This window comes from Silurus aristotelis (genome assembly GCF_946808225.1).
Source record: "Silurus aristotelis genome assembly, chromosome: 8".
In the NCBI taxonomy this organism is placed as follows: Eukaryota; Metazoa; Chordata; class Actinopteri; order Siluriformes; family Siluridae; genus Silurus; species Silurus aristotelis.
The window spans coordinates 21,386,167-21,408,582 of NC_139581.1; the positions used below are offsets into that span (position 1 = coordinate 21,386,167).

The 22,416-nt window shown below is 36.4% G+C and overlaps 1 protein-coding gene across 1 annotated transcript; it reads left to right on the forward strand.

Moving 5' to 3' along the window:
- Nucleotides 1–4,296: 4,296 nt before the first annotated feature.
- zpld1b (zona pellucida-like domain containing 1b) lies at nucleotides 4,297–9,117 on the forward strand (the record flags this gene model as incomplete). The annotated part of the gene is made up of 10 exons (XM_083549601.1): nucleotides 4,297–4,438; nucleotides 4,539–4,759; nucleotides 5,033–5,214; nucleotides 5,634–5,706; nucleotides 5,945–6,042; nucleotides 6,325–6,405; nucleotides 6,637–6,808; nucleotides 6,923–7,019; nucleotides 7,560–7,589; nucleotides 8,948–9,117. The coding sequence occupies 10 exons, from the start codon at nucleotides 4,297–4,299 to the stop codon at nucleotides 9,115–9,117; spliced, it is 1,266 nt and encodes a 421-aa protein (XP_083405727.1).
- Between the last annotated feature and the right edge of the window lie 13,299 nt (nucleotides 9,118–22,416).

A 22,416-nucleotide genomic window follows, 5' to 3' on the forward strand; every position in this document is an offset into this window, starting at 1 on the left:
ACTTCCACACATGCAGTGCGTTTAAGCTGCCTGTAAGCGTGCATTGTTTCAGGGAGTAAGCATAGAAACTGCAGCCTCCACAAAGTCAATCATTACAAGTTATAAGAGAAAAATGATATCACCTTGCAGGATGGATATAATGGATCCATTGGCTGGAAGTAGCCCGGGGCCTTGAGTTTGACATGGCTGATCTAGCCCCTTATTAGCTTACAACTAGTACATCAGCAGACTTTCCTCGATTTGTGTCTGGAGCTAACTCAGCACTTTCAGTCCCATGTGGCCCAAGATGACATGCAGTTCAGAGCCTACTGCAGCTCATCATTACTACAGATACCCCTGCCATGGCTGCAGCCCCTATCACACTCACAAAGGAAATGCTGCAGTATCATTCAGTGAGCCGGGGTCAAAAGTTAATGGACTTTTCTAATCAGATACTGCTAGATTGGTCCACAAGCACAATTTTTCATCTCAAAGTTCATTTATGTGTTACCACATAATTACTATTAAACATACTATTAAAACATTGCAATGTTTTTTTAATTCAATGAATTCAAAAGGCTATTTGTTGTCATATAGTGAATATCTTCATACATTTCAATTATCACTTAAACCAAGAAATTTCATTATTGTCCTTAAAGCAATTCCAAAGATTATTTTGAACATTTATATCGATTATATTTCATTCTAATGCCACATTGGTTCACATTGTACACATTTGCTACAGCAATGTGGGGTTAACCCCATAAAAGAGAAGTTAAACCTGCATCATTAAATACATGGAATGGAGGATTTGTTTTTTGTTTTTTTAATTAATATTTGATAAAAAACTGAATTACCACATCTACTTTCCACAAAAGGAGTACAGACACCTTGTCTAGGCATGGATTATAGTAAACAAAACCAAACGGATGTTTACTAAAAATATCTAGTAAGCAAAATAATAAGAAGAATCTACTAGTTTCTTAGTATGTAATAATAACAATAATAATGACAATAATAATAAGTCAATGAAGCAGTCTTTCCATTATTAATTTAGTATACATAGAGTCAGACACTTATAATGTAGGATGCTTCTAATCCATTCAGCATATCTATTCATATGCTTTAAAACTAGTAACAGTACTATAAATCTGTGTTAAAAGTGTCTGGGTGCCGGTGTAATGAAATATTCCTCATATGAGGACATAATGCTATTAGCGTTTGATGCTCTGCTGAGGCAAAGTATGAAAGACTCTTAGTTCAAGAGAAATGACCAACATTTACACTGCATTAAAAGAGCTTAATTCTAATTCTAATTCTAATACATCCCCAGGTGTAAATTGCACATATGTATACAGCTTTAAATTTGCTAACACAGTTTGCCAAAGATACCAGAAAAAAACAGAAAAAGATTGCTGAAAGAGCATTAACGAAAGAGTACCAATACTAAATCCCACAAGGGAAAAAAATAGGTGTTAAGAATAACATCTGTCATAACTATCTGACAGTTTAATGGTTAAAATGTCTTTCCTTGGTCTATCAAATCTTACAGGATTTATAGAATAACTGTAACTGCACAAAAAAATTTTCTTGTGTTTAAATGCATGCCATCACATACTGTAGCATATAACATAACCTATCAGACAAGGTTTTAGCATTTAATATGATTCTGTTAACGCTTTTGGCAACCCAGATTAAATTAACCCACTCACTGGCCAGGCCCATAGTATTATGATTTCTCAATGAGGATCAAGAAATTTTCCTCTGCTTGTGACAACATAGAGGAACATCATCAGTCTTTGTCACCTTTCTCTTAATTTCTAGAGGTAATTAACATTGATGGGAAAAGTAGGTCCACCCACTGTGTGTCACTCTGCCGTAATGGTCCACCTATCAAGGGTGGCACCAATGGCCTAAACTTGTTTGATCACTTCCTTGTTCACAGGTCCGTAATGAATCCAATCTCAGAGAGGTTACACAGCACTGAAGTTCTCTGATAAATAATCAATCTGGGGGAATGATTATCAATGCTGAGTTCATTAGATGTAAAAGTCTGAGGTATATTTGAAAGGAAACATTGTACCCTTCCTGAAACTTGGCCAGACATTAAGGGAAGCTTTTCACTCTGTCCACTACCAGTCAAACTCAGAATGTTACCAAATCCAATCAGTCTAAAATACATTACTGACCTTGAAGAAATTAATACACTCTTTTCTGTAAATGTTCTAGGAGCATTGCTATATATAGTAGTCCAGGCTTCTGGATTGAAGTAAAAGTTTTCTGAATAACAGAGACATTGTGTAGCCTTTTTATATACTGGCAGCAGGTAGCCACTCCCAGACACAAATGTATCATGTTTGCCAGCCAGTAGGCGCTGGTGCAATGTAATACGGCTTCTGAGGAATATGTGGAAGGTGGGTATCCCCTAGTGAAACACCAAAACGTATGCTTGCAAATCAGCCAGTGTGCGCAAACAAGAAGTAAGCCGGTCAACAAAAAAAGAAGAACAAACTGTTTAAACCCTTCTAATGGACAGGAACATAATTATACGGCACAGTGAACAGCTCCACATGTCAATAGTAGCACCATACACAGCTCCACAAGCCAATCTCAACACAATAGTGCAAACGTCCATGAGCCAAACATGAGGTAGTGCATAGCTCCACAGTCACAACACATGTGATCAGACTTTATACAAACATTGGTTATGATTATTGCTCAAAATATAGTGACATTAAAACTGGTTTATTCACTGGGATAATTATAAATAATCTTAAGGGCACAAAAGGCGTGAATTATTAGAAAATTAAGATCAGGATAAAGTTCACTTTTACTGACTTTGAAAGAGTTTTTTTAATCTGTCTCTATACTCCAAAAGGATGTGCTCCAGCCAAAGTCTAGCATGTGTATGTGCACTGTATTGTAAATATGTTCTATACACAGGGAGGTAGCTTAATGGTTATGCTATTATTTTCTTTATTGAAAAGTCTTCTTCTTCTTCTTCTTCTTCTTCTTTTTCTTCTTCTTCTTCTTTCGGCTGCTCCCATTAGGGGTCCCACAGCAGATCATCCTTCTCTATACCACCCCTGTCTTCTACATCTGCCTCTTTCAAACCAACTACCTGCATGTCTTTCTTGGTGGCTCCATTCTCAGCAATCTCCTACCGGTATACCCCATGTCTCTCCCCTGCACATGTCCAAACCATCTCAATCGTGCCTCACTCAACTTGTCTCCAAAACATACTACATGCACTGTCCCTCTAATAAACTAATTACTTATCCTGTCCATCCTTGTCACTCCCAAAGAAAACCTAAAAATCTAGGGTTTCCTACCACACCACTCCACTGCCCTCCCTCTCATTCACACACATGTATTCTGTCTTACTCCTACTGACACACAACACACAATGCAATTCTCTGTATTGGAAAGTAACAAGTTAAAATTCTAGTACCACCTAACTAAACTGCTGGGCCCTTGAGCAAGATGCTTAACCCCGAACTCACCAATTTTGAAGTGTTCTGGAAAATGGCGTCTTTTAAATGCTGTAAATGTAAAAAACTGTAAAAAAAAATCTCATTAAAATGTTTATAGAAAGTGATTTTATAAGCCAGCATTATGTTATTTCATAATCATTTTATGAATATATATTTACAAATGGGAAACAGCAATGGCATACCACCTTATTTATTTAATCTTTTCCAGATTTCTTTTCACTGAAAGGACCAAGAATTTGATTTTAGCATCCAGCTAGCATCATTAGCTGCAGATAAGTGGCCTGATGTAGTAGATGAGCTTGAGTCTCAATGCGTCAAAGTCAGCTGCCTACCCTTCCATCCTTTCCTGATAGACAGACTCAGAGAAAAGCCCGTTTAGTCCCTTCAGTGGCTGACGAAAACATAATTCCATGATTTAGCCCCCTGCTGAGTGCAGACATTAGTGCCTGATGACAGAAGCAGATCAAGGCATAAGGATATGAGTGGGAAATTGCAAAGGAGTTTCATGTTTCCAGGCCTGTGAAAAGATTTGTTCAAGGCAGTCCAATTTGATGCATTTTCCCATGTTGGGCAGGACAGCTCGTATTGTTGAAGAGTTCTGATAATAACTCCATGTCTTGGTTCTAAGCAGGTGGCTGGATTGCAGATGTCATCTTTTTGGAGCCTGCATAGCCATTCATTTGAAGGCAGCAGGTCAGAGCACATGGGGCTCTGCTAAACGCATTTGATTCAGGGAAGAACAGTAAGTGACACAAAAATCTTACACTATCTTTTTCTTTTTAGAACATACCTTTCATCCTTGGCAGTGGATAAATTTTTTCACATGGGTCTCGCTATCACCATTTTTCCAGGTGCCAAAATGGAGCTAATATGCCTTTTCATTTTTTTAATACCTGGATTGCCTTTGGCTTTTACTCAGTTTAATGGCTATAACTGTGATCCTGCCTTCCACAGTAGATTTCCAGGTAAGGAGATAAATACCTACAATTAGCTGCTTCTCTTTCTAGACTAAGTGCTTCTTTTGAAACTAAACTATTATTTCCTTAATTTTATGTATATTTGCAGCTGAGCGAGATATTACTGTGTACTGTGGTGTGCAGACCATCACACTAAAGATCAACTTCTGTCCGGTGCTCTACTCGGGCTACACTGATGCTGACCTGGCACTGAATGGCCATCACAGCGACGCCCAGTGCCGCGGCTTTATTAACAACAACACCTTCCCTACAGCAGTGCTGTTCAGCATTAGCCTCAGCACGCTGGAGGCCTGTGGAAACATGCTGGTGGTGAGAACTGTTAAATATTGTTGTTTGGTCAGGAGAAGTCAAACCACCAGTGCACTTTACTATCTTTAAATTATTTGTGGTTCATGGTTGTAAAGCTTCAAGCTAATATTAGTTTTAATAACTGACAATTTTTTTAAGATAGCATTGTGTTGTGCAATTGTTAGTCTAGTAATGGTGACTCTTTAAAGGCTACATTAATAGCTGCTTTTAAATAATCTGTTATAAAATGTTATGACAGTTATATTCCAGTTATAATAATCTGTCTTTTTGTAGGTTTCTGCAGCTCAGGGCTACAATGCTTTTGGGAACATGTCCCTGGTACAGATTGGGAATGTATCAGGCTACATTGATACCCCTGACCCTCCAACCATCATTAGCTACCTGCCAGGCTTGCTTTATAAATTCAGCTGCAGTTACCCTCTGGAGTATCTGGTTAACAACTCTCAGCTGGCATCGTAAGTCTTCTCCTCTGTAGAGCTGTTTTAATATCAAATGATCCAAAAGTTAAATTTAAGGGATGCGGGTAGAAGTGTATTATTTGATCAACATTACCTTTTTAAATGTTAATTGATCTGCATATGAAAAGATCAAATTTTATGTTACTTTAATGCACTGTGTTGTACATTTTGAACATCTGGCCTGTTCAATGGTGACTCATTGGTAGAGGCTGTGGGATACTGATTAGTATGTCAAGGGGTTCAAGCTCCATCACCACCATACTGCTAGTGTTGGGCCCTTGAGTAAGGCCCTTAATTGTCTCAGGGATGCTGTATCATGGCTGACCCTGCACCCTGGTATATGTGAAGAAAGAATTTCACTGTGCTGTAATGTACACGTGACAAATAAAGGCACTTTCTTTCTCTACTTTTTCAAGATCATCAGCAGCAATAGCAGTAAAAGACAACAATGGCACCTTTGTTAGCACCTTGAGCTTGATTCTATACAATGTGAGTACATTTGATATTTAGTTGTTTTCGCTTTATTAAGAGAAAGAAGTGTCTGTGCAAACATTTGTATCATACAAAGTTTTATATTAATATTTACTGCACTAGTCACTATATTAGGTTTCTGTTAATGATACTGTCTCCTTTTCCTTTATTTGTGTATGCATGCTTTATCATGGTCAATGTTTAATAGATGGGTGCATTTATATATATATATAAATTAATACACATTGCTTCTTAGGATTCATCCTTCGGTCAGCAGTTGTCCATTCCAATGGCTGGTCTGGCTCTGAAGACTAGAGTGTTTGCTGCTGTCAAGGCGACTAATCTTGATAGAAGGTATTGTTAAATAAAATCTCCATACTACAAAATGAATTTTGCTATGAAGTGCACACTAACTTTGCCCCTTGCTTGTTTTGAAAAAAAAAATGTTAATAAACTATCATGACAATATACAGTTATTACAACAAAACATGAATACTAATTACATATTTCATATGTTGAATTTCTTTCATTCAACTTATATATAGATTCTTAACATTTATTTAAAAAATCTTTACGATCAGAGATTTGAATGGCTTCAGTAACACAAATGCTTATTTCAACCCCGTCCACCCCTAGATGGAATATACTGATGGATTACTGTTACACCACCCCCTCTGGGAATCCCAATGATGAGATACGCTACGATCTTTTCTTCGGGTAATTTCACTTTATCTAAAGTGGTGCGTTAAGAGGTGCGCATTAACCAGCAGAGAGCTCATTACCTGCTTAAACCAACCATTTGCTATACAAATCTCTTACAATGGCCTTTTCCAGAATGCTTTATCTCTCTGTGTGTGTCTGTGTGTGTGTGTGTGTGTGTGTGTGTGTGTGTGTATACTAAGGGATAGTTTGAGTCTTACTTGAGCTTGAGTCTTCATTTCCTAATAGATGTCACAAAGATCCACAGACCACAGTTTTTGAGAATGGGAAAAGCCAGATGGGCCGCTTTGCCTTTGAAGTTTTTCGGTTTGTGAAACACAAAAACCAGAAGATGTCCACTGTCTTCTTGCACTGTGTCACAAAGTTGTGTCGGGTAGACGACTGTGCAATGCTGCTGCCGGTAAATTTGTAATTCTTTTTTATTGTTAATTAACACAGACTGTGTTCTATTACTAAAGGCTTTTCAGACAGACTGAAATCTTAATACTTAATATCTGTGGTAATGGTATCTCAGATCTGTGGAATAAGAAAAAAGAGGGAGGACACTATAGTGCCACATGCTTCCTCTGAAGATGCTATCATAACCGCAGGCCCGATAATCACCAGAGGCGGTAAGAAAATAGTAAAATAGTCAAGGTTGTGTTTTCAACTCACTTCAATTTATTTTAATTTGTATAGCGCTTTTAACAATGAACATTGTCTCAAATCTTACTGCCATTGTCTCAAATCTTACTGCCATTGTCTCAAATCTTACTGCCTTGAGACGAACCAGACTCAAGAGGGAACCCATCCCCAGCTGGGTGGCACCGAATGGCCATTTATTACAGCTAAATGATGTTGAGGTGATCAAATGCAAACTGTAGTCATGAGTGTAGCAGACTGGTGAAATCTTCCCCCTTTGACTTATTCAGTTATTTGGCTTAATGCATATTATACAGAACTACCAGGGATAAAGGTGTCCTGGCAATTTTGTGCGAATTATTTACATCATAATTTACATACATCCAAATCATACTTACAGTTACATTTTTTTATATATTTCCATTAACTTTACTATCATCCAGAAAACCAAAAAACTTTTTTCCTACTTGTGCATACACAATCTTCCCCATCACCATACTATAGCCTTTAAATGTCTTTTTCTTTTGCAGATGAAACCTCAACCTCCAACTCACAGCTTGGTAAGGTTTTTTTTTTTTTCATTCACAATACAATTAATTGCCATACAGCAGTGGCAAAAAAAACCCACAAAAAAGAAAGTTTCACAAAAATGTTTTATTTTATTTTAAATCTCATTTACATTTTAGTTGATGGTGGTAAATTATTGCCCCCTAAGGAAGAAGGGAATATTATGAAACAAATGTTAACTGACAACTAACAAGCTTCATCTAGATAATCTTAAAAATCTTAGCTAGCACATTAAAACTAACAATAGAAAATATAAAAAGTAGATGTAAGAATGGTAATGCAGTCATCCTAATTGTCTGCACTAATGTGCCAAGGAATCAGTTGATCTGGGAGTTCCCTCCACTTGTTCATTTTCTTGGAGAAGGGGGGTTTGTTACTTGAAGGTTAGGCTAATGGAAAACCCCAAATTCTCTCCCCCATTCTTGGGATGAAAATTGGTCTCCTCATTGGGTCACAATGTCATCTGGGATCTTCCAATACATGCTCCAGGTTATACCCCCTACAGAGCATGTCTAGTGTTGTAAGATGTGTTCCTCTGGGGAAGGGATGGATAGATGGTAAGATTGCAGATAAGCCTTTGGGAAAAAATATGACTAAATATGCCTGAGGTTTTAGTGGTCTGTGAAAGCTGGGAAGTGTCTATTTCTGATGGACACGGTATAATCGTGGTTACATGGAAAAGAAGTACAATATGAGCTCAGTAGCACAGACATACAGTATGTGTGTGCCAGTATGTTATTTCTGTGCAGGAGATTTGAGGATCAGGTGTGTGCATGCACTTTAAGGAACTTCATGGTGATGAAGGAAGACATTTGCTGTTAAGGTACTAGTTTTCACGGATTGGTACAATGGACGATAGAACCCCAGAGTTTATTTTCCCTGTAACCTCCCTAAGGCACATTTGCAGCAGGTCTAGGTGAATGTACAGGTCAATCAGAGATTCAAGGCATGGCCGACATGTTCAGTGAGGAAACTGATGAAAGCTTATCTTAACAGAAAGTGCCAGCTTGTTTTGCCTAGGTTACCCTTGAGGGTAGGAGTCTCTTTCTAACTTCCTTGCCCTCTTAAAAGGTGTGTGAACACCCATTTGAATAGATGGAGGACACACTCCTAGGAAAACTTTGACCCTTCCTGGATTCCTGTGTGTGCGATCACTGTTAAGTTGAGTTATTGAGTCCTGGGTATTGTAGTTTTGAGAGACCATATTTAAAATCTGCATTGTGTATTGGGAGTAATGTGACCCCGACCCTGGCTTTGAAGTAACAAGTACTTTAAGTGTCACTAGTTATAAAAAAAAAAAAAATGAAATGATTCTTAATAAAAGACTCTCTCTGTCCCTATTTCACTAAAGCTTCACCTAGCACCTCCTCCTCCCCACTGGACACAGTGACAAGTGCTCTTGTTGCTGGCGTGACAGTGTTGGGCCTGTTGAGTCTGAGCTTCTTCATCCTTTCCATCAGGCTTCTGCGCCGATCCAGTCCCCCTTCTCTGACTGGCGTATCAAACTCCAGCTTTGAATAAAGAACGCAACACTACTTTTGCTCTTCGAAATATTTTTCCATTGGAGACACTGCCAGTTACAGAAATGATATGTTGGCACAGCCAGAGTTAATGCCATTTTTACAATCTATTTTTTTTCTTTATATTTGGCTATGCTATTTCTTTAAACTAAATACATCCTGTTTCAGACCATCATCTGTTTTGATAAAAAAAAAGTATACTTATTGTAAAAATGTAGACAAAGGCAGCTTTTTGTTTATTACCTTACCTAGTTTTTATTATATACCCTTCATAAAAATGTAGTAAGTAGTATATAGTAGTAAAAATGTAATATAGTTAAAAGAATACAGCACATACAATAGAACACATACAATAACTGATTCTTTGAGCTCAAACTTACACAGACTTTGCATGTTTTATTTAATCAAGTTTATTAAGCACAAAAATGATTTAGTGCATAATGCAAGCATTTCTACAAAACACTGGGTTCAATATGATTAACACAGCTACAGGTCATCATTTTTAATATTGAAAGTTTGATGCGTTAATGCATATAAACTGGTGGTATGTTTGTGAAAAAAGGGATTAAATAGTGTCTGCTGTTACTATTCAAAAATGTTTATTTTTGTAGTTAGTGTTTAAATCATCATGTTTGCTTATTTTTATGAAGGGTGCTGATAATTCTATATGCATTTGTGTATATCATTGTGTTTAAGTAGCAATATGTTTATGTAAATGCCATATCCCATTATAACTTGGTTGGTTGTTTATTGATTTTGTAAAAAGTAATTTTTCATTGCAGATGTACGTACTTATGGAAGTGTATTTCCAATAAACACATTACATTTGACTACATTTTGTCTGAAATGACCCATAAGTATGAACTCCAGTTTAAAATACATTGCTTTATATACACCAGCCTTCTCTTCCCACGTGTATCAATGAGCCTTGGCCGCCCCTGACCCTGTCGCCGATTCACCACTGTTCCTTCCCTCGACCACTTTTATTAGAAACTGACCACTGCAGACTGGGAAAAGTCCACAAAAGCTGCTGGTTTGGAGATGCTCTGACCCAGTCGTCTAGCCGTCACAATTTTGGGCCTAGTTAAACTTGTTCAAATCCTTATGCTTGGCCATTTCTTTTGCTACTGGCTGCCTAATATACCCCACACACTAACAGGTGCCATTATGAAGAGATAGTCAGCGTTATTCACTTCACCCATCATAATGTTATAATGTCATAATGTTATGCCTGGTTGGATTTAATTTGATACTGATAATTATTTTACTATAGTTGGGAAGCGTTTTGTTGAGCAAAGTACCCATCAACCCATTGTGTCCCACTGTGTTATAACTCTTTTACAATCCAGGTGTGGGTATTAAACACTCTATTGCACATGTCCTTACCTCCAGAAAAAGTGTTTACCTGAAGAATGTGTTTAATGTGCATTTGTATCATGCCCGTTCATGAAGTAACACTAGAAACTGCATTATTCTTAGCCTCAACATTGGGTGGTCTTTATACTATTACTTAATGTGTGATAGAAATAACAATGTGAGAGATATACATGTGTGTACACTTACATTTACATTTACATTTACATTTGCGGCATTTAGCAGACGCCCTTATCCAGAGCGACGTACAAAAGTGCTTTGAGTCTCTAGTAATGAATAAATCTACACTGGTACGCAAGATTACAAACCTAATATAAATATAACCCTTGAATTCTACAAGCTTGGAAAGTGCTAATTTAAGTATTTCAGGAAGAGGTAGGTCTTCAGTCGTCGCTTGAACATAGTCAGGGACTCTGCTGTACGGACATCTAGGGGAAGGTCATTCCACCACCTCCGTGCCAGAGCAGAGAAGAGCCTTGAAGTGTACTTACCTCTCATTCTGAGAGAAGGAGGTACCAGTCGAGCAGTGCTGGAGGTTCTCAGACAGCGTGGTGCAGTGCGAGAGTTTGTCCTACAGAGATTTGCATAAAAACTTTAAACGCACCAATGCCACCATGCCACCAATCTCTACTCTGTTCTCACAAGAGCCTTCTGCCATAGCTATGATTCATAGCCTGGTCCACTGCATTGTCCACCCTTTATTTTCTCCCAGTTCACACCTTAATGCTGACCTTAATGGATGAAGCATCCATCAGACGGCTGTCAGTGGTCTTCTCAATGCCTTTAATAGGCTTCTCTGTGACTGATGGTAATTTGATGCCTCCTAGAGAAAAGTGGATCAAATTCAGGTCTAGACAGTCGTCCTCCCCCTCTTTAGCACCAAGCACCTGTATTTCTCTGGCTTAAAGCTGATCTGATGACACATAATGAGTCTATCCAAAGCAAAACCACAACACTGTTGGGTCCCCACTTTTTTCTCATGCCTCAGCTGTGTCAACACTGTGTCAAGACAGGATGTTCAGTGCGTTCTGGCACTCTGGGATACCAACCATTTAAACAGCCAATGGTGTAGAGGATGATATTGGATTAGAAAGCCTTTGTTTACTTTCCACGATTGCTCTCTGGACACAGTCCAAGTGTTTCACTGCCATGATGAAACACTCACACTGCAACTGTATACAATACAAATTGTGTCGGAACAGCTTTCAGAGTCAAAAGTGTCACGTATATCTTGTGTATGTAAGAGGCCATAAATTGAAAGGCTGAGATTTTATGCGCTCTATCAGTCTATCTGAAAACAGCTTTGGTCTTTAGGCACACTGTCACTGGCCATACTTGTGTGGAGCAGTTCAGCACAATGCAAGAGTGTTCACAAAGGAGCAACAACTGAAGAGAAGCATCCACTTTTCAGTGATGTCAACCTTTTGTAAGTGGGGTAGTTATTTTCTGACTCCATCTCTAACTGAGAGAACTAGCACGGAACAGGTAAATCTACTCAGGAGTAGGTCAACAGTTTTACTTTAAGTGGCTTCAGGGGGGGACATGAAAAGAGTATTAGTAGATGCTTTCTGTGTGTGTGTGTGTGTGTGTGTGTGTGTGTGTGTGTGTGTGTGTGTGTGTGGACACAGATGAACATCTATCAACCATATTGTTCACTTTTTACCTCAAGAACATGTACAATCTCTGGTGTTTCCACTGCAGATGCTACTATTTCTACCTTTTGATTTTCAAACCTATGCTATAGTGTTCTGTCTTACCTCAGTTCTTGCCTTTTGTATGTTCAAATCTGATCTGCACTTATAACAATTTCATGTATGATATTTGTTTAGCTGGTGTGATCTGTTGTACTGCTGATGTTTGTGCAGCAAGAGTTCATGTATGTTGGATGCTGAGGCATTTGCCAAGTGTGAGAGCAAGCTGTAATCAAAGAAGCTTTTATATTTGCACAGATCACCATTAGCATTTCATCAGTTTGATGAAGGCAGAATACAGTCAGTTTGTGCAATGCACCAACAAAATCCTGATTTTAATGGAATGTGCAAAAAGAAAAATTGGCCTTTGGTTCCTAAGCATTGTAGAAAACCTTGGCCTATAGACATTTGTCCCTATAGAATGTATGATGCAGGAGAGACAGAATCATTTCTATTTAATGCCAACTTTATTGTCACCAAAATATGTATTTAATGAAGACAAGAACTCCAGTCACATTAAGATATCTTCACTTATCGCTATTCTATGTACTTTCTGTTCGACATTACCTGATATTAAGTGTTTTCACTGACACCTAGTGGTGACACATATACCGTCGAATAACAAGTCAAGACTCCCATGTTTAAAAGCAGGTTTATGTGATGTAAAAAAATTTGTCATATCAGAATTTAATTTCCAGGTGACAAAGTCCAACCAAGAAGATTCAAGTGAAAAAATTATAACTTAATATTTTATAAATCACTCTAAATAAACCCTGCTACACACTTGTTCTAATCTTTAATAATGGTTCATAAAACTGTGCTCAGAAGCAGTCATATTTAAGCTCATTTTGAGATGTAAGGCCACAATCGGCAACTATATGCCACACAATATGTACAACATATTAGTCATGAAACTTTTTTACCTGTAAAAATTGTTGTCATTTTATTACCCCAAATATTTTAGGCGTTAACATGATGTTTAATGTTGACCACACCACCTTATATAATGTTTTAGTAGTAGTAAGTAAGCAGTGGTGTAAAGAATTTGAGTAAATGTACTTCATTACTGTTCTTAAGTCATTTCTAGTTTTACTGTGTATTGAAGATACAAGCAGCTTTTACTCTCTAATTAACTATATGTACTTTTTACTCCACTATATTTTAATTGACAATGACCGTTACCAATTACATTTTGTAATCAGTTAGTCAGCGCTGAATATTTGGTTTTAATTATTATTATTTACTTTTATTTTATTTGTCCATTAAATAATGATGTATTTTTCTACTTTTTGACATAATGCTGTCATTTTATTTGTTAATTGAAAATTAGTTTGCAGCAGTGTCTTTAGTTCTAGCAGATTTTTTTATATCTATTATCATTATAATAACTATGTCGAAAATTATTAAAGATTATTGGAAATCTTGTACACCTGCAATATTTAACTTTCACCAGAAGATGGGGCTGTGGCTTTGTTCATGTTTACTTTTTTGACCCTTCGAAATGTTCTTTTGAACCACGCCCTAAACTAAAAGAAAGCCACTTGCTCATTTGCGTATTCACGAATCGTCATTATTATTTGCGTGTCAAATCAGGTTGTGAAAGATTGAGATGTTTTTCTCAAGAGAACAGAGTGTTGCCTCTTTCCGACAATGAAATGTGGAATAAAATTGAAAACAACTGTACTGGAATAGAACTGTACTGGAATAGAATAGAATAGAATAGAATAGAATAGAATAGAATAGAATAGAATAGAATGGAATAGAATAGAATAGAATAAAATAGAATAGAATAAAATAGAATAGAATAGAATAGAACTTTATAAATGTTTAGGATAAACATTTAAGATAAAAATAAAAGTTTTGATCAAAACAGTTACAGCAACTCCCAGTTAATTATAACAAAAATTGTCATATAATTATTCAATCTTCCTTTTGTATGACTCAGCTATGAAAAATGTATATGTACATTTAAGTTTCACTCAACCTTATTATCTGAACACGTTTATCTCTATGAAATGTTAGTCACTTGATTTTTCGCTGAAGATCATCTAAGGGAATAAAGTCATTTTTACCACTTCTTGTTTCCTTTATTCTTAGTGAGATTTATGGCTGATGGGGTCACTTTGAATGTACAACCTCATTAGCGCAACGATCATTTAAAAAAAATGGTTAATTTAAGAAAAATCATTTCAAGTAAGTCATTGGGATGTCTTTAATGTTCTTGTGGCAATAAGAGAGTGAAATCCAGCCAAATGAAATAACCTTGTAAAAGCTATAATGTTGTTTGAAATGGTTACAGTTCAGTGCATGTATTTTACATGTACTGTATGTCAGATTTAGTGTTCAATTTAGATGATAATTTAAAGTCTTGAAGGTTTACACAGGTTACATGGCAATTTCCTGAATGCAAGTGACTGGTTACAAACTCACTGAAACCTAGCTGGAAAAAAAATCTTATTTAATGGACACTAATACTAATACTCCAGTATTAATATACTAATATACCACTATTATTATAAGCTGTGTCAGAAACAATAGCTGTACTGGACTAGACTAGACTAGACTAGACTAGAATAGAATAGAATAGAATAGAATAGAATAGAATAGAATAGAATAGAATAGAATAGAATAGAAAAAGCCATTGCAGCCACTCCCAGTTACTTATAAATACATTTGACATTGGACAATAATTATTCAACTCTTTTGGCATCACAATCCTCCTTTTCATTATTTCTGCTTAACCCTGTTGCCTGAACACATTCATCTCTTGATACACAGACATCAGAAATCAGTTTAGTCTGTGTTTACTTTGTTATTGTGCCAAAATAGATAAACCTGTTTGACCTGGATTGTTTGTGTGTAAGTGTGTGTGTCCATTGTGTCTCATTGGATAGTATTTCATTCGATAAAATAAATATAGCTATAATAGGTAATAAATCTATAGGAGTGGGTGAAGGTTTTTATCTGTTAATTTTCATTGCCAGTGCTCTATAAACTCAACGTACTTATGGTCCCTGTCCGGATTCTACATATGGACTACATTACACAACAGCCACCGCACTTCCTTGTTTGTCACATGTTACTGATCAGCTGTTGCTTGTAACCTTGATAAGTACTTGTATAAAAAGCTTCACCCTTCACTGCATTCAGTGCCTCTCCATGTCTTGTTTAGGTTTTTAGGTATTCAGTGTTTTGTTTGTAATGTTTTTGGTTTTTGAAGTAAAAGATGATTCTACACTTGCATCTGCTTCCCTCGTGTTATTTAAAAATCGATGAGAGTATTGACGGTTAAGTATTTATCCTTCGTCTAACTGTCCTGGAGGGAAATGTGTGTAAAAGTACACAAAAGTGTAAAACTGCACAGAATTTTTATTGATCTTATTTGTTTTTGGGGCGTTTTTTTTTTTTTTTTTCAGGAAAAGCAAGTGGTTGCAGGGAGACATGAATATTAGACATGTGGGTTATTGTGGTTTCATAAAATGGGAAATGTATAGAGGTACAATTCATTTAGAAAACAATATCAATAATGGAATTACTGGATCTTCATATCTGTATGTATTGTATTTATAAAAAATATCATTAATATATACTTAATGACTTATTAGGATGGTCTAGCTGCGTAATTTAGTGTGTTTACAGTTTAAAGCTGAAGTTAATTACATCAGGATGATTTCCTAGAAGTATGATAGAAATTGTATCTCATTTGTTTATTTCTATATTATTCTTAAAGCAATTAGCAATTGGGACTATAAATATAAGAAACATTCAGACACATGCACTGAATTATTTTTTTTGTTTAAATACTAACACAGAACAAAAGAAACTGCATGTCTACTGAGGTGGCATATATAGTACTTTATTATGAATTTTCTATAATCCAACATGGACATAGATAAAGGTCTATAATTTGATATATCACTACAGTAATGATGTTCATGATGGTCGTCATTATCATCAACGACAAACTCTACAGTAACATCTACTCTCATTTTTGATACATGGTTAATTAAAAATTAAAAGTGAATTAATGTAGACAAGAAAAATGAATGAAGGGAATGACCTGAAGCTCATTTAATCTTGAAAAATTACATGAATTTAATAATTAGACAAGATGCTGTAAGGGAATCTTACCACTGGATCATCAACCCTGTTCTAAAAGAGTTCATTGTTCTATCTAGAGATGTTAAGATTACCAATATTTATTTGTTTGTTTATATTTATAGGTATAATGGAGGGGATCTGACATTGGACTATAATTATTTCAGTAATTTAGTATTTTCTACAACTCATTCATGAACAATCTGTAGTTTCATACAATACTTTTATTTCCTGAATAAATTAACCTCTATGAAAAGGTTGGATCGATCTGACTTTCTTTTTTCTTATTTCTTGATTTCTAGATTTATAGTATGCATTTATTACCCACCCTACACCCTGTGAGGTTCTCTTCCTTTCTCTGGTTTCCACCCATGTCCTAAAATCATCCTGCTGTAGGTTCAACTAAATTGTCCCCACTATGGTCCTGACCAGGATTAAGCACTCACTAAAGATGAATAAATACATTTTAATACTTAAAAAAGAGGTTGCAAAGAATTAGGTGTAAAAATGACTTTTAATAAAAAACAAAGAAACTGGCTTCATGTGACATTGGAGACTGACTGTAAACTATTGTTTGAATTGTTTGTAAGGACATTGTAGGTTAATCAGATTTATAAAAAAAAAAAAAACTAATAGCACTATAAGAAGATATATTGAAACTCTCACGAATAAAGGGAATAGCATCAGCTCTTGAAGTGTTTTCCAGAACAAGGCTTTGTCTGCCCAGAAAAACCAAGTGCAAATATGAGCACATTTATTCTTTATTAAATTTACTCCATATGGAACCATTACGTTGGCTCGCAATGAACTTTAGTACCTGATAACAATTTTGCGCAGAATATGATCCATAATAAGATTTAATGTTCCTTTAAAATCTGTCAAGTTAAATGAAATGAAAAGTTAATGGAGACATGGTATGATGATATGATGAAATGAGAAACAAACTCTGTATATATTACAATTAAAAATAGCAGAGTTGTTGTAAATTGCAGGTGCATTCGCTGTGTAAGCCAAATAACCAGCTTCTGCATCGAGCTACGTTCATACCATCAATGAGTAATTCAAGTGCAAAGATCATATCATTCTAAACATGTTTTTATAGTCACCTGGCAACCACATGTTTTTGAATTAGTTAACTTTTTCCTTGTGGTTCCAAACACATACATTTTCTACTAGTGACCCATTTGAACAGCATTTATTGTCTTTAAATGTATGTGATTTAAAGAAAACCAGATTTGAATATTAAGCCACAGTCGAAATATGTTTTAATGTAATAAACATTAATTTCTTGTTTTTGTGACAAAGTGTTTTGTATCTGATTAATATTCATATTTTGAAATGTTGCTGAACAGTGATAAAAATGTGTCTATAGTGTGACTACATGTTTATGAAAATCTATTATTACACTATGTGAGAAAATGTCATTTAAATAAAATGTCATTAGTTTTATTTCAGTAAATTAAATTTTTTTTTTGTGGTATTAAAGAAATCAAATTGTCCATTTCAAATTGTTGTGGTATTGATGGAATCAAATACTATAAGACGTGCTATTTAAAGGCAGGGGTCATAATGGTCACCGAATTCCTTTCAGAGCACCTGGTGCTGAACCATTAGTACATTAGCACCGACCCTGTGTTGTTTGTGTACACTGTTATTCTAACCACCACACACAACAAACATGCTGTAAGTATGTTGGTTCTAAACAGCATATGTTAATAAAGGTCAACTGTTGGGCAGACAGAACCTACTCACTTTAGCAATACAAACCACATTTCATTGATTTTTTCTTTTTTTCCTTCAATGTAAAAAAAAATATATATATTTAATAGAAAATCTGTCGTTTTTCCATTGTGCAGTAGTACCCGCAGGGCAGATGCATTTCTTCAAATATTCAGATGATGTGCTCTTTGTAGACATGTCTGTGTCAGGGGTGAGACAATCCACAATCGACAGCTTTGTTCTTTGTTGGCAAAGACCACTTCCTCCATCTAAATGTCAATAAGAGCAAAAGCATGATGGGAAGCACAAAAATAAAATCTGGTAGCCAAAACCATTAACAGAGCCACAGCACAATGAAAAGGAAGCTACAAATCAAGTGAGATCATTTTTTTCAAAAAGGGATCTTTGAGCAATATTCACATAACTCATAAATGTTGCTTTTTATTATTATATTTGATAATAAACTATGAATTGTTTATTATTCATTATCTCCGGTATATGGAAGAGCTGTGGTCAAAATCAGAGACATATTAAAGTTTACTGAAGACACATTTATATTTACATTTTAATTTGACATTTTTGAACAAAATGTGCGGTTATTCAATCTGACCAATCATGTGGCATTTAAGAGTTATGAGCTTCAGGTGATGTTTATGATGAACATCAGAATGCATCTCAATGAGCTAATGGAAGTGGAACCTGTTTCTGCTCACCATGCTGGCAGCAAGCATTTGAGTTACCACAGACTTCCTGTCAGTGCAGACGACCTGTCATTAACAAGGCATTTCCACACACAGATCTGTCACTCAGAAGATGTTTCTCTTGTTTTTGTTATTCGGAGCATTCTTCGTCAACTCTAGAGAATCTTATGCATGAAAACATCATGCAATATTCAGAAATTCCTGAAATACTGAAAGTAGCCTTTCTGACAACAACTCTGCCGTGCTTACCGTGCTCACATCTTTCCCTATTTAGACGTTCGATTTAAATATTAGAAATTAATATTAAAGCGCTTGATCTGTTGATTTTGCATGTATATTCTACAGTTACATCGTCCATATATTAATGTGACCAGTGAGTGTAAGGAGGAAATGCAAAAGTATATGTTTCAAAAAGTCTGTGTTTTACCTTGTTTACATTCAACCTCATCTTTTATCTACTGTTGTGACTCATCCGATTCCACTGAACAGAAGCACCTGTACACCTGGAATAATTACTTTCAAATAAACTCTACTGACTCACTGATTTATTGTATCTGACTTTAACATATTTTACACTAACAAATAAACCGCTCGGAGTCCATTCTACACTCTGACGTATCTTGTTTCAGATAATTCCATCATATTAGATCTACTGAATAATTAATATCAGCTGATTTGTGTGATAATCGGAAACAACAGCTTGTTAATACTGAGAGCAATGAAAATGCACACTCCTCTCATTATGTACAACTCAGGAAGCAAGAGCATTCCCATCAATAATTCACTGGAAGGATTTCAATTCATTTTAGATTAGGATGAGCGCATCGTTAGAGCAGTAATGCAGGGAATGCGTCAGGGATATATTTTACGTGAAATTCCAATGAACAGAAAACAAGTTGGCTAACATGCTTCGAGTTCGACATTGTTGCTTTGTGTTGGCCCCACTGAACTGGCTTATGAATGAATGAAAATAAATGTTCATTGTAAAAATTATGAGAAAAATCTGTGAAAAAGTGTCCCCAATAAATGCATTTTTATTTTATGGTAAACATTTTTTATATTTTGTTTTATTAGAGTCTTCTTCTTCTTCTTCTTTTGGCTGTTTCCGTAGGGGGTCAACACAGTGGATCATCCATACTACTCTGTCCTCTACATCTGCCTTGTTCAAACCAACTAATTGCATGTCCTCCCGCAACCAAATCCATCGTCTTTTCCTCTTGCCTGGCCGGCTCCATCCTCAGCATTCTGCTACCTATATAGCCCATGTCCCCTTCTCTACACATGTTCAAACCATCTCAATTGCACCTCCCTCATCTTGTCTCCAAAGTATTGTACATGTGCTGTCCCTCTAATACACTCTTTTCTAATCATGTTCATTCTCGTCATTTAGAATGAAAATCTTCAGCATCTTCTTTCGTTTGATTAGAGTGTGTGTGTGTATATATATATATATATATATATATATATATATATATATATATATATATATATATATATATATATATATATACAGTGAGGAAAATAAGTATTTGAACACTCTGCTATTTTGCAAGTTCTCCCACTTAGAAATCATGGAGGGGTCTGAAATTGTCATCGTAGGTGCATGTCCACTGTAAGAGACATAATCAAACAAAAAAAATCCAGAAATCACAATATATAATTTTTAAACTATTTATTTGTATAATACAGCTGCAAATAAGTATTTGAACACCTGTCTATCAGCTAGAATTCTGACCCTCAAAGACCTGTTAGTCTGCCTTTAAAATGTCCACCTTCACTACATTTATTATCCTAAATTAGATGCACCTGTTTCAGGTCGTTAGCTGCATAATGACACCTGTCCACCCCATACAATCAGTAAGAATCCAACTACTAACATGGCCAAGACCAAAGATCTGTCCAAAGACACTAGAGACAAAATTGTACACCTCCACAAGGCTGGAAAGGGCTACGGGCAGCTTGGTGAAAAAAGGTCCACTGTTGGAGCAATCATTAGAAAATGGAAGAAGCTAAACATGACTGTCAATCTCCCTCGGACTGGGGCTCCATGCAAGATCTCACCTCGTGGGGTCTCAATGATCCTAAGGAAGGTGAGAAAAGAGCTGGGACCACCGTTTCCAAGGTTACTGTTGGAAATACACTAAGACGTCATGGTTTGAAATCATGCATGGCACGGAAGGTTCCCCTGCTTAAACCAGCACATGTCCAGGCACGTCTTAAGTTTGCTAATGACCATTTGGATGATCCAGAGGAGTCATGGGAGAAAGTCATGTGGTCAGATGAGACCAAAATAGAACTTTTGGGTCATAATTCCACTAAACGTGTTTGGAGGAAGAAGAATGATGAGTGCCATCCCAAGAACACCATCCCTACTGTGAAGCATGGGGGTGGTAGCATCATGCTTTGGGGGTGTTTTTCTGCACATGGGACAGGGCGACTGCACTGTATTAAGGAGAGGATGACTGTGGCCATGTATTGCGAGATTATGGGGAACAACCTCCTTCCCTCAGTTAGAGCATTGAAGATGGGTCGAGGCTGGGTCTTCCAACATGACAATGACCTGAAGCACACAACCAGGATAACCAAGGAGTAGGTGCATGTCCACTCTCACAGTGGACATGCAACTACGATGACTATTTCAGACCCCTCCATGATTTCTAAGTGGGAGAACTTGCAAAATAGCAGGGTGTTCAAATACTAATTTTCCTCACTGTATATATAAATTTAATTAAAATAACAAAATAGAATTTGTAATAGACTAAAACAACAATTGGCATGAAGTTTAAACGGTTTACAGAATTTACATGCTTAAGCAGCACCTCCATATGCTGGAAGGCGAAAACAGGAAGACTTTTTGCAAATAATTCATGCCATATTTAAGCTTCATCATTCAAAATAATTAAATAAATCTCCACTAACACACAAAGATATTACAAAACAACATTATGCATGTACGAAAATTGCAAACACAACACCAAGAAACTTCAAGAAGCAGCTAAAACAATCTAAAGACAGGTGAGACTGATAAAGAAATTGAGAACAGTGGTTAGAAAAACAGAAAATGAACAGGAGGGCTTCCTAAAAATGTGTGGTCCGTTGGCCCTTTTAATGGCGGTTAGAGGGCTTTTGGCAGCCTTGCAGCTGTTACTGCTCTCAGCGAGTCGAGAGTGCTTGACCCTCAATGCTTGCCTGGAGCCTGGGGAGAACACTCCCTTTTATAATTCATAACAGGGATCAGACATCCCAAAGCACAAATGTAGACTCCCTTCAGGCTCTGCTAAAAGTAAAAAAGTGTTACATTATGCATGGGACAGGTTGTGTTCCAGCAGAGCAAAGGTCTGCCCTTTGAAAGATGGAACACCAAAAAGTAAACACCACCTGTTTTGAATTATGTGAAATTTCTCCTCATGTATCCTCTGTGTGATTGATTGGAAACGGTTGCCATTTTTCTACTTCCACAAAAGGTTTGAGGTGGACCATGTAGAAATATAGCGTATAAGGTAGGAATTATTTATCAATGAGCTAAGGAGTTCTTTACTAAACATGTGTGTGATAACTATAGATATTTTTCACTGCTATAGCCTTTATATTTATTTACTGTACATATGTTCACACACACACACACACACACACACACACACACACACACACCCACACACACACACACACGCGCTGTACATATACTACATATTTATCTGCACTTGTCAATTTGAACAA